Below are 17,622 nucleotides of genomic sequence, written 5' to 3'. Positions count from 1 at the left end.
GGACCACCTGGGAAAGAGAGAGCAGCCAGCACTTGTCCTCCACGTCTAGGCACTCCACAGGAAGGATTCAGGGATGCTGAGCTGGTTTTGAGCTCCCCACCCCAAGCTGGCTGTGAAGAAATGGAAGGGCAGGCAAGTAAACGTGCATGTTCTGATAGGGGAAAATGGCATTTTTTCTTTTTTTTCAGTCTGCAGCAGGGGTTGGTTCAGGTTACAGCGTTTAGATCTGGACTTGAAGCACTTCAGGGTTTGTGTGTGTTTGGGGGTAGGGGACTGCTCTAGACCCTAGACTGCTCTAGACTCACACCTAGACCCTGGTTTTGACTGAGTTATTCTGCAAATTTTATGTGTTTCTAGCTCTGATGGAGAAAGAGAAGGAGGAAAGAATTATCTCTGTGCATTTGAGGAAACAATCATATATTTGATATGGGAGGGGGGAATCCTACTCTCTTTAAAGGCAAATTTGGGAAACAGCTACCTTTTATTTCAAGGAGTCAGATTCACGGGAACTACAGCCATAAAACACAACAGCAGCCCAAAGAAACCACACAAAAACCTCTTGTGTTTTATGCCTCCTTTTCTATTTCAGGTCCTCATTTACCTAATTAGTTCTCAGAGGCTGGCAGAGATTTTCCCTGCAGCGCTGGGCTCTGCTGACTGCAGAGACCCTACCTGGCACACTCAGCCAGTGCGTCAGCATTCCGGGTGGAAATGAATGAAAAATCAATCAGGGCAGCTGCAGTGGTAGCATTTTCAACTCTAACCTACTTTGTGCATGGTTTCAAACATTTCATTGTGTGTTCAGGCAGTTTGGTTTTTGGGGGTTTTTTTGAGTGATAAGTGGATCTGAAGTGAAATTGATCTTCCTTAGTCAGCCTAATAAATGTTTTGTCATCTTTGCTGCTTAGCTCGAGCAGATTTGCCACCCCGACTGCTAAGTTAAGCTGCAGACTTGATTGAAATGCCAAAACCTACAAGAAGATCGTTTTAATCTTGAGAACCTGTCATCAGCAGATTGCATCATGCACTGGATATAGATAGAGTGATAGAGCTTTGATTGTTTTAATTGTATTTGCAGACCAGATTGCAGACCACAATTTTACAGACCAAAAATTGTACTTTTGATTTTCCAGACAAAATCAAAAGTACACCAGAACCTCTTTTGAAGCACGGGTACTGCTTATGTGTGGTCTTGCAAGGAGTTTGGCTTAGGAATATTGGTCTGTGCACTTTCTTTTTTATTTTTTTTTTCTTGTTGCATTCTTGCATAGGCAGAGTTAAATATGGATTTGTAGTTTCACTAAGTTAAAGTCCACAATAAAGTGGTCCAATATTCATGCCAAAAAAATTAGCAGCTGTTGTAACTTCTGCCAGCTGAGTGGGTTCAATACATTTAAAAAAAAAAAAAACCCTCATAAAATCACTGCTCTAACAAGTTGAGCAGTGCAACACTGTAAAAGGTCTCCCAAAATTCACAATCCTCCTTGTGTGTGATGCCCTTACAGTGAGGAAGATTCTTTTGGCAGTAAAGATGAAGACTCTACTTTTTCTGGTGCTGATCTCTGCCTGTGGGGCTGAACCTCATCCTGGCAACTCAAGTCTGGAGCATGAAAGAATTGTTCACATTCAAGGTAAGGAAATAAGTGAGAAAATACCAATATCTTCATATTGCTGAGGGAAAAAGAATAATGTGCTTAATGATCCTTAATTTATTTTTAAAATTATTTTTGTTTTGTCACACTACTTTTTAAATACTTGTATTTCTGGTGTCCAAATGTTTTCTTTTCTGGTTCTGTTGCATTGTTATTTCTCCTAAGAAAAGTCAAAAAAAGAAAGTTGTACTGTTTAATAGCACTTAGTCACAACCTTGCAAAAAGGTTAGTGAGTAAAATACAGCATGATTTAAGACAAAGAGAAAAAGCAGGCATCCTAAAGTAATAAACAACTGCAGTGGGTTGAAATACTTCAGTTTATTGTAGAATAGATTTGATTTTAAGAGGTCTGCCATACACAGCTCTCCACAGCACAGATATTTATTGCTGTGGTTCATTTAAAAAGGCTCAGCACATCAGAGATCATAACTGGGCAACGTAAACTGGTAAAAAAAAATAAAAAATAAAAAATGTAACTTACCCTGAAAGAAACGTGCCTTTAATTCACACTAAATATTATCCTGGCCTTCTGCAGAATCCTGTTTGAGTCCCAGAGATTATAGCTGTGGCAGGATTTGAGCCTGCAGCACAATGCAGCTGTTTTTTCCAGTCCCAGCTTCAGTCCTTGAGGGCTATCCTGCACAAGAAAATTCAGGGGGTTAATGCAGTAAGGACAGGCAGAATGAACAGGGATTCTCCTGCTTTCACCCCTGCCTTCCCTGAGCCTGGCTAAAATTAATTTTGCAAAATTAAGGAACGCAGAATCACTGCCCCTCCCCTCTCCCTGTCTCTCTCTCTCACTCCCCCTCTCTCTTTATAAAGTTTGATTTATTTCTCCCAACAGCCAGAAAATCGTGCTGTTTGGGTAAATATGAATTACCAAGCCAGAGAGCAGGGTACCAGGAAGGGCTGAACGTTCAGGAGTTCACAGGAGAGGCAGAGAAGTTAAAGGCACCCTGTGCCTATTAAAGCAGGGATTGTCAAGGTCAGGCAGGGAGCAGCAAAGAGCTGCTCTCCCTCTGAGGATGAAGGTCAAAGGAATGTGTTATCAAACGTGAAATGAGGATCTATCACTACCCTGAGTGATAGATCCTCATGTTATTTGTTTCCCAGGGCAAATTTCAAATCGTACATCGATGCCTAATAAACACATATTTTGCCTTCCCTTGTATAATGCAGATTTTTGTCTCTGAGCTTGGCTTTTTTGGAAAATGAAATTGTGATATCCAGCACTTTAGTGCAATTCAGCAGTCATGCATGTCAATTGTCACTAACCCAAGCAGTTCAAAGCTGAGAGAAGTTTCCAGGTGAGCCCTTCTCCTTCCCTGGGAAAACTCACCTGTACCTCAGGAGTTTATTCCTTGAAGGAGAGATGGATAAATATTTAAATTCGAGCTGTATCACAAGCCCTCTCCTCTCAAGCTGGTTCAGGCTCTGAAATGCACAGAGCCACAAATCAAAGAGACTGAAACTGCTGAGGATGAGGCATTTCTGCTTCTGGTTTTTGCCACTCCACTCTGCATTGTGGAACCCCACCAGGGCTGGGATCCCTCTCTGCCCAGTGCTAAAAAAAAAAAAAAAAAAATTAAAAAATTATAAAAAATCTACACCTGTAGATGGGATGGAGATCGGGGAACACTGTAGAAGAGGTTCAGGTGTTTTTAATCACATTAACAAAACCCAGCATCCCTCTCCACAGCTGAAATCCAGGAGATGTGTGGCTAAACTTTGCCTGGGAATGCCTTGGAATTACAGAAGGTGTGAAAGGGATTTCCTGAGGCAGAGAAGGAAACTGTGTTATATTCCCCATTCTTTACATTATGTAATCTCCTGTAGGCTGAGTTTTATTTGCTGAAAAGCTGTGTTTCATGTCTTCTTACTGCAAAAGGGTTCTGCACCCTACTTTTCTGACATGGAAAACACTCTCCTAATATTCCACATTTATTGTATGGTCTTATTCTTGTAATGCTGCTATTCTTTGGCTTCCAATAATATTTTTTCTTCTTTGAGGTACACTTTAAAGCATCAACAACACCATATCCCCAGAGCTACCATCTGAGTGTGATTCTTCAAATCCTTCTCCAAGTGTATCACTGTCCTAATTGGATATTGCAACCTGCTAATATCAGGAATTCATCTTTACACTAGTTCTGAATTCTTACTCCCTGAGCGCATCCAGACAGGACTTTATTCCAGATAAAAATTTATTTTATTCCAGATAAAATCCTCATTTGGCCTCAGTGTTTCTGTTTTCCAGTTTCCATGCTTTGTTCTTCAGACCTTGGATCAAATTTGCTGCTCCAGCTGTGCTGCAGTGCTGATCAATAGTCTGTGGTGATGGACAGTATTTAGCAGTCAGTCTCCCTCACTGCCACTTAAAAGTAACAACTACAAGCTCTACATCAATAATTTTTCATCCTAGACCTCAAAAAGCTGAGTTTTGCATTCAGCATTAAATGTCATCCTAATTTTTCCACCCTTCTTTCTTCAAATGTTTAAATGCCAGCTCTCCTCCTTTCAGTGCTGCTTAATAAGCCATGTGAAAATTTTGTTTATCCAAAAGCCACAATTACTTTATAGGATAAAATTAGTGGAAATATTAGAGAAATTGTACTTAAGGCAGTTCACTGGCCTTTTTTATATATTTTTTCCATATCATTCAACTCCCTAAGCTCCAAGCAAATGATACCTCACATTCCTCAGCCTTATACATTTGGTTTTGCTACATACCTGATATCAGATTACTCTGACTTTCCTTGGCAAATATCTGCTTAACCTTATCCCACTTTCTAGTACTGACTTTATTCCCGTTGTTCAAAAACTTTCCTTCAAAATTTGTTCTAAAGTCATGTTTGCTGCTGAGGTCAGGCTAATTATCTGGTTAATGGTTTAATTACTTTCTTTGCATGAATTTGTTATTTTGCTGCTGTCCAGAAACACTTCAGGTACTGTCCTGAAGTGACAGGTCAGGCCACAGCAGTGCCAGTAGGTCTGGGTACCCCAATTTTCTGCCCCTCCATCAGTGTAAAATCTCCTGACACCCTCCTCAAACTCAATATCTGTCAACCACAACAAACAGTGTTTCATAAATTGTTAATTCTCTGCAATTATACTTTGCTTTCAAGGACACAGAGCTCTGCCTTTCAAATGTCCACTCTCTGGAGAAGATAATTTTCATTATTTTTACTAAACACTTTCCCAGTCTCTAACACTGCAACAGACATAGTTCTGTGTCTGTGTTATCTTTTAAATATTTCAGTTTTTCTCTAGAAATGATTTGCTGGTTTCATCAGCAGCTCTGCTGACAGTGTCAGTTCCAGCTCCTGGTTCTCTCCTTGTTGGTTAATGCAGTTAATTTGGACTTAAACAACTGCAAGACAGTTTAACCTCCCTACTTTTCACAGTGTTTTCAGGTTATTTCCTCTGTCCCAATTGCCTTTTTTATATAATTTTTTCTCCTTTGGTTTTATTCCGCTATGCACAAAACTGATAAATTTATAACGTTTATATTTATATGAAAAGCTGCATTTTTTTACTTCTGTGGCTTTACTTTCTTTGCTGAAGCCTGTGGTGGATTTCATGGTTTTGCTCTTTTATCCAGGCTGCTTGACCCTCTCCCCTTCCTGTCGCAGTTTGTCATTCCAGTCTCACTTTTGGGGATAAAAAACAAAAATCCCAGAAACCCCACACCCCAGAAAAACCCCGTGTGCCTCAGGGAGACACCAGTTTCACTCTTCAGAAAAACCCACAACCATAAATGAAATAATCTGGGGAGTGTAAAAATTAATATTCATATTCATATTCATTCATGTTGCTTTGTTTGAGATGAAAGTATGCACCCCTTTGCCTATCAAGATCCTTGCACAGATTTATTTATGCATACCCAAAAGATATTTCAGCATGGAACGAACAGAAAACTTTTTAATGCTGCCCAATTGGAGCAAACAAACAAACAAACAAACAAACAAAAAAACTAAGCACACGCAAATGATTTAAATCAATTAACTAATAAAAAAAGCAGGGGAAATCTTTGTCCAACTCATTCTGCAGTATTATGAGTTTTATTTACAGTCCACTTCTTTTCCTTCAAATCAAGTCAGCACCAAAAGAGAGTAAGAATCTGAGCAGAGTTTCTGGGCCAGCTAAAAACCTGATAAAAGATTAAATGCACTGCTCATCTGACCTCTTAATTTATTTCTTATCCGCTCAAGATAATCTTAACTTCTTCCTTTTCCACTTTACCTTTGACTTCTTTCCTTCTTTCCACCTTTCTGCATTTTTCCATTTACCGTGACACTGACATCTCTACATTTCTTTCAATTTCCTTGCCTTTGTGCTTTCTGCTTTATGTCTGGCGTTTTGTTTGTTTTTTTTTTTTTTTTCTTGCCCTTTTATTTTGCCATTCAGGACAATGTTGATGATGCCACGATGCATTTTCCTGCCACTTGTTGCAATTTTCTTTGATTTCCACAGAATCAAAGATTTTTCTTTGATTTCCACACAACCTGCTTCCCTCCTCAGATCATGGCCTGTTGCAACTGCAGGGGATAGAAAAGTCAGCAGAGAGCAAAAATTCCACCTCCAGAAATTCCACAGAAATCAACAAAATCCCCCACCTAAAAAAAAAATCCACAAAAAACCCCCCAAAATCCCCCAAAATACAAAAAAATCAAAACAAAAATGAAAACAAAAATGTGCTCTCCTTGAAGGTACCCTGGACTGCATCTTCTGGAGCAGACCTTAACTGATGGGTGCCATCTGAGTTATTAAAAAAAAATATAATTACAGAAACACAAGGTTTTGCGTAGAACGTGAATTGAAATCATTAATTTCCCTTTGCTGGTTATGTCAGTGGAATTCCATATTTATAAGTAGCATTTGGGTGTGATTAAGGGACTGTTTATGCAGTTTCTGTGTAATATTTTGGTTCTGTCAAACAGTCCTCATGCCACCCATGAAGATTTACTTCTGTGAGGAAGGGGTGCAGAGACTTTGCCTTGATTTCTGCTCTGCGACACCTGATCTCCATGAAATTTATCTACACCCAAGCAAAACACACTTAGAAGTTATTTAAGGCAATAATTTAGGAGAGATGAAGTTTGTTATTTCCCTGATGGTTTTATGTGCTCTTAGGTCTCCTAGAAACCTAAACCTGAGTTAATGTGTCCTCTTTAACAATTCCCTCCCCAAGCTGAGGAGATGGAGTCAGCTGAAAAATGTCTTATCTCAGCTTTGTAATGTCTTTGTTACAAAGACTGATTTATTCTCTGTTATATATAAACCAGCTTTACTATTTTTTAGCCATGCCGTTGTTTGGAAACTGAAGCTTCTAAATAAGATTTATCTAGCATTTCTCTTCCCAGTTTTATATCAAAACTTAAAAGTGTGTTGGAAGTGTCCTGTCTGTTCAGAGGCAGGAACACGGGAGGTGGGTCCTTGCCTTTTCTTTCTCATGACACAGCAAAACTGCATTAGATCTTGAGCCAAATAAAAAAACCCCATATTTTACCAGTCCTGCAGATGATATATAAAAGATTTTAGATTTTTTTTCCCCAAAAGCAGAAGGAAAAAAGTAATTAGTTAAAACACAAATAGAAAAAATGTGCACTATGTGCCAAATATGTGTGTGATTCCCCATCATGTTTTCCTCAGTATTCTTTGAGTGATACACCCATATATTAGTTCATCAATAATACACTTCTCTACATATTATAGAAAACAGGAACCCTTGTTTTCACAAAAACAATTTATTAACTTTAAGTAAAATTTTAGATTAAAAAAAAATTAAGGGTAACAACTGCTGTGAGAAGAGTGAGAATATTTTAGCATGAGCTCAAATCCCTGGAAACACTACAGGAAAGCCAGAAACAGCTCTGTTTATTTAAAACATAATGGCACAGGACAACATTAAGCTAGGAGCTTGCTAACAGTGTGGAGCATTTAGGGAATACATGAATTTATCTGACAAAACACTTCTGTAACGCCATCATAATGGCTTATGAGTTTGTTTTTCCTATCTGTAAAAATGCACACCTTTTCCTCCACTGTCACTTTGTGAGGCACTCCATGAAAATGCTGGAATAATCAATTTTTGTGGCCAGCTCAACACACAGGACTGTGGATACTCCTGGTGGATAAAGGAGATAAAGCTGTTTGCCAAGGGTTGTGGTGTGATTCATCCTCTCTGCCCCACACTCTGTTCTTGGCCCCCTCCAAGCCTGGCTTGCCATCATTCTGCTGTGCAGAACCCAGGTAAGGGAGGAAAATAAGGAAATGAAGCCAGGAGAAAACCCCACAGCAAAAGTATAGTTAAAACACACCAAAAAAGAGGCAAAATAAACCCAAAAAACCCCCCCAAAACAAAAAACCAAACCAAAATTAAAAAAAAAACCAAAAATACAACAAAAAACCCCAAAAAACAAAAAACAAAAAAAAACCAAAAAACCATTTAAAAAAAAACTAAATCAAAAAACTCCACAAACAAAAAAACCCCAAAAAAACCATTAAAAAAAACAAAACAAAAAAACTCCACAAACAAAAAAAACCCCATTGAAAAAAACAAAACCAAAAAACTCCACAAACAAAAAACCCCCCAAAAAACTGAAAAAACTGCAAAACAAACAAACAAAAAAGAAAACAAAACCAACAAACTCAAAAAAAAAAACAACCCAAAACACAAAAAAAAATCCAAACACACAAACAAAAAACAAGCACCAAAAAAACCCACAAAACCCCCCCCCCCAAAAAAAGCCCAAAATATCGCAACACAACCCAACAATCAGCCCTCAAGTAAAAAGTCAAAAAAAACCCATTAAAACATGCCCAGCAGTAAAATTTAGAGCTAATTAGTCACCAGTGGGGCCTGGTTCTGTGCTAACAGCTTGGCTGCTGCCTGCCTGACCATGCAAAATGTGCCTGGAAGGCTGGAAAGCCCCACCTGGGAAATCTTTCTCCTCCCAGTTCTGCCCTTGGAGCCGTGAAAAATGCCAACCACTTGTTTTTAAAATTTTAAAAGTTTAACAGTAATAAAATGGTTAAAAAAATTAATAATACAATTGGAGTAATAACAATTTGGACAATTTGGATTAGGACAATATGAGACAATAGAAACAAAGAGTTATGGGCGTCTGGGTACCTTTTCTGGGCAGCACAAGCCCGAAAAAGGGCCCACGTTAACAGAGGATTTACCCTTAAAAACAATAGCCTGTTGCATATTCATACACCTCATCCATGATGCATAAATCCCATTCAAACACAGGATTCTGTCTGGTCATGTCAACTTCTTCCTCCTAATCCTGACAGCGCCGTTGAGGTGGGAAGAAGTTCGTTTCTTCTGATAATGGGGCAATAAATTCTCTTTCTCTGAAAGATTCAGATGTCCTGTGGCTGCTATCTCAGTGCGAGTCCTTTCTTTAAAAAAAGTATCCTACATAGCACAGTTTCTATTTTAACATTTTTTATAACCTAAAACTATATTTAACGCAGCATCACTTTCCAACACAACACATATAATACTCATTTTAATATTTGCGAAAAGCCAATCATAAAACACATGCGTTTTTCACAGAGCTGAGCCCAGAGGCAGCCACCAGGGCGTTGCCACCTCTGTCCCCAGCAGCAGGAGCAGCTGGGAGCTCTTGCACCATCTCAGGCTCAGCAGGGGCACACCTGAGCTGCCTTGTCCCCAGCCACGATCCAAACTCCTCAATGAGGGTCAAACCCTCCCGAATCCAGGGGTTTCAGAGCTCACAGCTGTTTGGCTGCAAATCTCACAAGTTCTCTGATGGCATTTCTGAAAGAAGCAGTTCGGGGGAAAATGTGTTATCCTCCTCAAGCGGCCGCACCTGGGTGTCCCGTCCTTTTTCCTTCTTGCAGGCACCTTCCAGATATTCCTGCCATTCAGAGACAGAAATAATTTTATTTAGAAGGACTAGCCTTGCCAGAATGCCTATGAGGGGAGCAAGGCAGGGAGCTACCACCCTTCAAACCAGTGTTTCCTCCATCTCCCATCACTAGAGGTCCGTCCTTGTTTCACTGAGGTAACCCAGGAAGAAGAATGCATTCCTCATTTTAGCTGAGTTTCACAACAGTAAAACCAGAGACAACCACCTATTTTAAATGAAGGAATTCTGTTTTCCTCTCTGTTTGGTTTCTTGGGAGTTTGGATTTGGTTTTTTTCAATTTATCAGCTCCAGGAAGAGTAAGACCATTCATTGTGCCGCACTCCCAAAAATGTTCAGTTTAGGTAGATTTGGCCCTAGCTCTCACGGGCTACTGGATAATGAGAACCTCAAGGCCTCTTGCCAAACCCCTGTCATCTCATTTTCTATCCCTGCTGCCTAAGCTGTGCCTCATCCCCCAGCCTGACATCTGCTTTTCCTCAAAAGCCAGGGATCCTTCCTCCTCTCCCAGATCTGGGAGAAGCAGCAGCAGCAATGTCATTTTCTGCCTCACTGTCCTTCCAGTGACAAGGGCACACCATCCCATTTTCTGTACAAAAAGAGCTGGCTTTTGCAAAACTTGTGAGTGGAGGCACATTTAGGTGTCACATCTTCCTTGGAACATCTAGGGTCAAAGGAGGGAGATATTCCAGGATGAGAAAAGCCATGCTTTCCTTTTCCCTTTTCCTTTTCCTTTTCCTTTTTCCTTTCCCCTTTTCCTTTTTCCTTTCCTTTCCTTTCCTTTCCTTTCCTTTCCTTTCCTTTCCTTTCCTTTCCTTTCCTTTCCTTTCCTTTCCTTTCCTTTCCTTTCCTTTCCTTTCCTTTCCTCTCTCTTCCCTTCCCTTCCCTTCCCTTCCCTTCCCTTCCCTTCCCTTCCCTTCCCTTCCCTTCCCTTCCCTTCCCTTCCCTTCCCTTCCCTTCCCTTCCCTTCCCTTCCCTTCCCTTCCCTTCCCTTCCCTTCCCTTCCCTTCCCTTCCCTTCCCTTCCCTTCCCTTCCCTTCCCTTCCCTTCCCTTCCCTTCCCTTCCCTTCCCTTCCCTTCCCCTTCCCCTTCCCCTTCCCCTTCCCCTTCCCCTTCCCCTTCCCCTTCCCCTTCCCCTTCCCCTTCCCCTTCCCCTTCCCCTTCCCCTTCCCCTTCCCCTTCCCCTTCCCCTTCCCCTTCCCCTTCCCCTTCCCCTTCCCCTTCCCCTTCCCCTTCCCCTTCCCCTTCCCCTTCCCCTTCCCCTTCCCCTTCCCCTTCCCCTTCCCCTTCCCCTTCCCCTTCCCCTTCCCCTTCCCCTTCCCCTTCCCCTTTCCCTTCCCTTCCCCTTTCCTTTCCCTTTTCTTTTCTCATTTTTTCCTTTCCTCTTTTCTTCCCTCTTTCCTTTCCTTTTCCCTTTTTTCCTCTTTTCTATTCCCTTTCCTTTTCCCTTTCCTTTTTTTCCCTTTCTCCTTTCCTTTTTTTTCCTTTCTTTTTCCCTTTCCCCTCCCAGGCTACCATCCTCTCTGTCTCTTCACACCTACCCAGACTCAGCCCATGGCTGCTGCAGAGGGCCAGAGGAGGTGGGAGGCAGCCAGCAGGGAGGAACATCCCCAAATTAGGGTGCTGCTGCTGGAGTCAGAGGTGACACTGCTCTGGGCAAGCCTCCAGGCCCTGCTGGCACAGCCACAGTTGTTAGAAAGAGTGAGCATTAACAGCCTGAGTCACAGCCTCCCAGCCCTTTCTGCTAAATATTTATTAACTTGACTATTTCAGCACTAAAAGCCCAACATCGCTCAGCTCTGAGTCAGATTTCTTGGTAATAACCACCCCAAAGCATAACATTTCTCCTCCCAAGGTGGACAGAGCACTGTGGAACGTCTTTGTCCCCAAAGGAAACAGGAAAATTTGCAGACAAACTGTGCTGGCTGTCTCTTCACTTTTCTCCTTCTCCTTCTCCTCCTCCTCCTGCTGTGGAAACTGCTGGTAAAGCTTTCCATGGTGCCTTGCCTCAGATCACCTCTCTCCTTGGATGCTCTCCTCGGGAATGGATTGCTGGAGCATCCCTGAGCCTCTGGAAAGGAGGGCAGTGAAAAAGAACATCATTGAAAAGGGGCTGTAGGCAACCTGCTCTTCAGCTTTGTTTTCTCACCAGGCAGGAAGGTCTCTCACCCTGCAAAACATGTTGCAGCACTCAAATTTGCTCATTCTTGAGGAAGCTGAGCCCTGAGCAGTGCAGAGAGCAGCAAAGCTCTGGACACAGCGCCTCCCAATGAAGAGCTGTACCTTTGGGATACCTGTTCTCCCCAAGCAGATGCACATTTGCACTCAGCAAGCTTGTCTTTGCAATTACCATCCTCATTTTGTGTTTGCATAAACACAAAATCCTGCATTCCCTGGGGTGCAGCTCAGTGCAGCAGTGGGCAGAGAAGGAAACCCAGCTGAGGCTGCAGTTTGGGCAGGTATTTCGTTTAACCACAGAGCTGCCACCAGGCCTCAGAAGCCTGGGACTGTCTGGAGGGCTCCAAAAGGCTCTCTGCATGCCCCTCATGCTGTGGACACATCACAGATTCCTGCAGTGCTGTGGACAGAGAGCTGGAGAGGTGGGATAGACACTCCATGGAGAGCTCCGCATCCATCCCCGTCCTTCTCTCCTCCAGCCACCCACATATCCCTGGCTGATGGCATTTTTTCATCCCTTCTGTCTGAACCAGCACAGAAAATTGCTGCCAGCCTTCACAGGGCCATCCTCTCAGCAGCCTCTGTGTTTTTTTTCTGGGAGCTCACCCACAGCTTTTGCTGGATTCAGAGAGAGCCAGGTCGAGCCTCAGAGTGGGGAATCACAATTTCAGGCAGCCAAATCAACTTGCTGAACATGGACAGGGGGTTGCAAAGTCTCTTTTCACAGCCTGTGAGTGCACAGGGAGGTTGGTGGTGCTTTCCCAGAGAGCTGGTGGTTTTTTGGGGGTTTTGGTCACTGTCTCGGGGCTCAAGGACAGCAAACCCAACAGGAATGCTGAGCTTGCTCAGCCAGTTTTGCAAACTTCGCACGAAGAACAAGGCAAGAGGTACTGAAAGGAGGCAAAACTCTCACTTTTGGGTACGTCTGCTGACTAGCATATGAAATCTTCCAGGGTTTTCCCAAGGCAGCACAGCCTGCAAAATCCCCAGAGACTCAGGGCTGGAAGAGAGCACCTGCCCCAGACGACTGTCCTAAGCCAAATTATTTCACAGGGCAACATCTGCTGCTAGAGGGAAGGAGAGCAGGAAACCTGGGGTGAGGAGGAGAGGAAACAGACAGTCACATACAGGCTTGCATGAAAAGTGTGATCAAAATATAAAAGATAAAGCAGTGACAAGTTTTAAGGAGGAAAAACTACATTGGGACAATGAAGAGGGTGGACAGCAGAGGAACAGATTTTACGTCTGAAAAGCAACTGGACTTCCTTACTCTGGTCAGAAGAGGAACTTACACTCAAAATTTAGAATAAAATAGAAGTACAAATGCCTAAAATATCTACTTTAGAATTTTGCTGACACTTTTCATGTCAGTATAGATAATGCTGTTTGATGCATTAATGGTTTTTCTGCTTTGTGAGTGGGATTCTCTGCATCCCAGACTGTGAGAAGCTCTGTGTGCTGCTGCCTGAATAAGCAGAATCCCTCCAGAAAAACTGAATTATGAAAATAAAAAATAAAGAACTGATACACAACTCATGAAAATAGGAAAATATGGGAAGTATTTTGAAGCCTTTTATGGGTGATGGCATTCATTCATCAGCATTACAACATTGTAAATCTATTTACACAACTCTCTCTTCATGAGTACAGGACAGTCTCTGCCTGTGTAAGGGGCACTGAGATGCTTTTGCACAAATAATTAAATAATAAATTATAATATTTAATACACATTACAATTTTTAATCTTTTATTATCATAATTAAATAATAATGACAAATATTTATTTAAAACTGGCTTATAAACCTTATTACTAAATAGGTCCAAAATGATTGCAGGGTGGTAATCCTGCAGATGCAGCTGGTGAAGGCTGAGCTAGAACAGAGGGTGAACAGAGTTACAGAATAGAGCAGGGATTTATTCAAAGGATCTCCTCCATGGATCCACCTTGGGCAGCACAAGAGCCCAGCCAGGGCTGCACCCAAATGAACCCAAAATGGTCCCAAAATGAACCCAAGATGAACCAAAATGGCCCCAAAATGCACAAACACTCCTGGGGTCTGTCACTGTGATCAGTTCTGCTCCATTTGCATCTTGCAGTTCATTGTCCAAATCCAGCTTTAGCCCATGAAATCCCATCATTGTTTTTCTCTCTTCAATTTACTGTTGTTTGTAATTTTTGGGCCTGGTGCTTGTAACTGTTGTCTTTGGTCAAGCTGGAAAAGGAATTGTTTTCCTTTTCCGAGGAAAAGGAAAAGACAAGTCCAAGGAATTGTTTTCCTTTTCCTACCTATCCTGGGAGGAGAACTCGCTAACACTAAACACGAAGCTCAGAGCTACACACTGAAGCAGCACAGAATCTGAAAAATATAAAAGCTAAAACTTGAGACACCAACAGCATTGACCACACCCACTGCGTAAAAGGAAGACTGCAAGCCAATTCTTGGAGAGCAGGTTGTCACAGACATATTTTATGAAAAATCCTTTCATTAGGATCTTTTCTCCTGAGAAGCTGTGAATCTTCAGCTTCTCCATGTTTTGCTGCTCTGGAATGTGATTTGGAGAATTGTTTACCCAGCATGTGAATTGTTTTTAATTAATGACCAATCACAGCCACCTGTGTCGAGGCTGTGAGCAGTCACAAGACTTTATTATCATTCTATCCTTTTCTTTTGCTAGCTTTCTGAGGTCTCTTTTCTTTTGGTATAGTCTTAGTATATCATTTTCTTTTAATATAATATATATCATAAAACAATAAACCAGCCTTCTGAGACACAGAGTCAAGATTCTCATCTCTTCCCTCATCCCAGGACCCCTGCCAACACCTTGATTTCATTATCATTCTATTCTTTTCCTAGCCTTCTACTGTTTATTTTCTTTTAGTATAGTTTTAGTATATAATTTTCTTAGAATAGAATAGAATAGAATAGAATAGAATATATATCATAAAATAATAAACCAGCCTTCTGAGACACAGAGTCAAGATTCTCATCTCTTCCTTCATCCCGGGACACCCTGCGAAACCAAACCACAGTGAGTGTTGGTTTTTGGTTTTTTTTTACCTTTTCCCCCTTAAATCCCACAGAAAACGGGCCTCGTCTCCTGGTGGTAGCAGAGCAAGCCAAGATCTTCTCCCACCGTGGCGGCAACGTGACACTGCCATGCAAATTCTACCACGAGCACTCCTCCTCCTCCGCCGCCGCCGGCTCAGGAACGCACAAAATCCGCGTCAAGTGGACCAAACTCACCTACGATTACCTCAAGGAGGTGGACGTGTTCGTGGCCATGGGGCACCACAGGAAGAGCTACGGGGGCTACCAGGGCAGGGTGTTCCTGCGGGAGAGCAGCGAGAACGACGCCTCGCTCGTCATCACCAACATCAGGCTGGAGGACTACGGCAGGTACAAGTGCGAGGTGATCGAGGGGCTGGAGGATGACACGGCAGTGGTGACCCTCAATTTGGAAGGTAGGTGACACCCTGGGACACGCCTTGGGTGGGACTGATGAGGTGTTAGGGAATTCCTGCGGTTTTTTCCCTCCTGGGTGATGTTGCTTTATCAGATATTGCATTATGGCTGACGTTGCGTTATCGCTGACGCTGCGTTATTGGCGATGTTGTGTTATCACTGATTTTGTGTTATCACTGATTGTGTGTCATCACTGATTTTGTGTGTTATTATCAGTGATAACAGCAAGCCGGGGAAGCAGGATTCATTGTGCTCTGGGGAACCTTGCCCTGACAACAATCATAAATTGGAGCATCGTCATGGCTACTATAACTTACGCTGTCCTATGGCGTATCCAAATTCCAGCCAGACCTGGTGTGAGAGGAGCCAAGAAAGGATGGGCAAACACAGTGTTCAGAGTTCCATGTGGTTTTGATTTTCTCCTCTCATTTTGCAGAAGGAGTTGCATCTTTTTACCTAGGTGAAATTATATCAAATTCCCCCCCAATGGTAATTTTAAGAAACTTTGGGATATTTCAGATTATCAATCAAATGCAAATCTTCTTTTAAGGATTAAAAAAGTTACAGTAGTTACCCAGAGACAATGGGTTTGCATTTTTCCAGCCTTATAATTAGATAAATTAGATCTTGTTATTGTCTGTCAGGACAACTTCTACATGTAGTGCCTAGTCATCTTCTTCAGCATTATTTTTGAAAACAGTAGAGTTAAAAAGTAATGAAACAGGTTTAAAGAGGACAAAATTTCAGCTTTCCTTACCTCTGATGCAATCCAGATACATTTTATGAGTTTCAATACACAAAAAAGAGTGTTCGACCCTTTCTTTTTTTCCCCAAAGCACTGCACTGAACACAGAGGTAAATAAAAAGTTTCATGAGGACATATCACATACTCATACATTCACCAGCAAGTGTATGCCAGAGGGATCCTGAGAGAGGGAGCAGAAAAAGAAATTTAAAAAGGAAAAGAGAGGAAAAGAGAAAGTGAGGAAAGAGGGGGAAAAGAAAAAAAGGAGGACAATAGGAAAAAGGGAAAGTGGAGAAAGGAGGAAAAGGGGAAAGGGGGAAAGGAGAAGAGAAAGAAGGAGAAGGAGAAGGAGAAGGAGAAGGAGAAGGAGAAGGAGAAGGAGAAGGAGAAGGAGAAGGAGAAGGAGAAGGAGAAGGAGAAGGAGAAGGAGAAGGAGAAGGAGAAGGAGGAAAGGAAAAGGGGAAAATAAAAGGGAAAGGGAAAAGAATGAAAGAAGGAAAAGAAAAGGAAAAGGGGGAAAGGAAAAGGGGAAAAGGAAAACAAAAAAAGGATACAGCTGCCCTGCACAATAAGAATGTCTCAGTGGTTCTTGGAACCAAATAAACATAATGGGCTTATTTTACTTCTTTACATCTATTCTTCCATTCCTGGCTGGAGGCCACAGAAACTTCCCCTTTTGGATTGCAGGAAAGCCCAGTTTCCATGCCAATGGGGTAGTGCATTTAGGTTGTTCCACCCCACATAATTCATCTTTAACAAGAAGGGACCCTGTTCTTTTCAAACTTATGAGATAAACAGAACTGGACACTTACGTGTTTAGCTTCAGTTCTCTAAAGCAGTTATGAGTGAAGACAGAAATCAGCTGGAGGATAAAAATCTTTATTTTTCTCTGCTGGCTAAAAGCTCTCATGTGTTCAGCCTCCCCTCCACTGGGGCAGGCTCTGCAGGGGCTGCTCAGCCCCTGAAGGGAGAAAATTCAGGTAAATCTGAGTGAGACAGCTCTCCCCACCTGCCCAGGCTCTTGCTTCCTCTGCAGCAAAAGTTCATTATTTTTCTGCTGTGAAAAGCAAGGGGATTGTGCTGTGGCTGCTTCCTGCTGTGCCTGGGAAGGGGAGATGCTGGTGGACGTGGAAGCAGAGCAAGTTTGCCTGAAGCTTGGCACAAATGCTTGTGCACATGCCGAAATCCAAGCCTGCAATTCGTTATTGGATTAAAGCTGCAGTGAGGAAGCAGTGAGGAGTTATTTCTTTGCTGCATGCAATAGCACATGGAAGATCTGTTTTAAAAAAAAGGAGATTTTCTACCTTTTCTACTGTTACTGTTTTGTAATACAGCACCAGCCTTGGATACAAGGTCAGGTGGTCCCTCCTCCAAAATAAGGAAATTCATAAGTAGAGGAGGAATCATATTTCTTCAGCCAAGTGTGTTCCAACCTGCTCTCAAATTAAAGTTTACATATTTTAACCAGTGTCTGGCTAACGTAAGGAACAACGGTTTTTCAGTGATTTTTGCCCCGCATGGGGCAGGTGTAATGTTCATTTCTGACATTGTGAAGTGGTGTTTCTTAAACTGGAAGGAACATTTTCTTTGCAAAACCTCATGGTAAAATGTAACATTTCAAGTAAGATAAGAGTGGTGAGAGTTTCAGTGTCAGCCCTGCTTGTGTTGACTAAACCCAGTAA

At 42.1% G+C, this 17,622-nt stretch overlaps 1 protein-coding gene across 3 annotated transcripts in view; it reads left to right on the top strand.

Moving 5' to 3' along the window:
- Positions 1-1,531: 1,531 nt before the first annotated feature.
- Positions 1,532-17,622, top strand: part of HAPLN1 (hyaluronan and proteoglycan link protein 1) — a 33,348-nt gene continuing 17,257 nt past the window's right edge. Inside the window, exons 1-3 of one of the 3 annotated variants that reach the window (XM_058824149.1) lie at positions 1,532-1,631; positions 3,408-3,410; positions 14,814-15,194. In XM_058824149.1, the coding sequence (XP_058680132.1) occupies positions 1,532-1,631; positions 3,408-3,410; positions 14,814-15,194 (484 nt within the window). Of the gene's footprint in view, positions 1,632-3,074; positions 3,078-3,407; positions 3,411-14,813; positions 15,195-17,622 lie in introns of all 3 variants that reach the window. The other 2 variants (XM_058824148.1, XM_058824147.1) reach the window with 2 other exon arrangements.

The sequence above is a fragment of the Ammospiza caudacuta genome, chromosome Z, assembly GCF_027887145.1.
Source record: "Ammospiza caudacuta isolate bAmmCau1 chromosome Z, bAmmCau1.pri, whole genome shotgun sequence".
Lineage (NCBI taxonomy): Eukaryota > Metazoa > Chordata > Aves > Passeriformes > Passerellidae > Ammospiza > Ammospiza caudacuta.
This window is presented reverse-complemented; position numbering and strand designations above follow the sequence as displayed.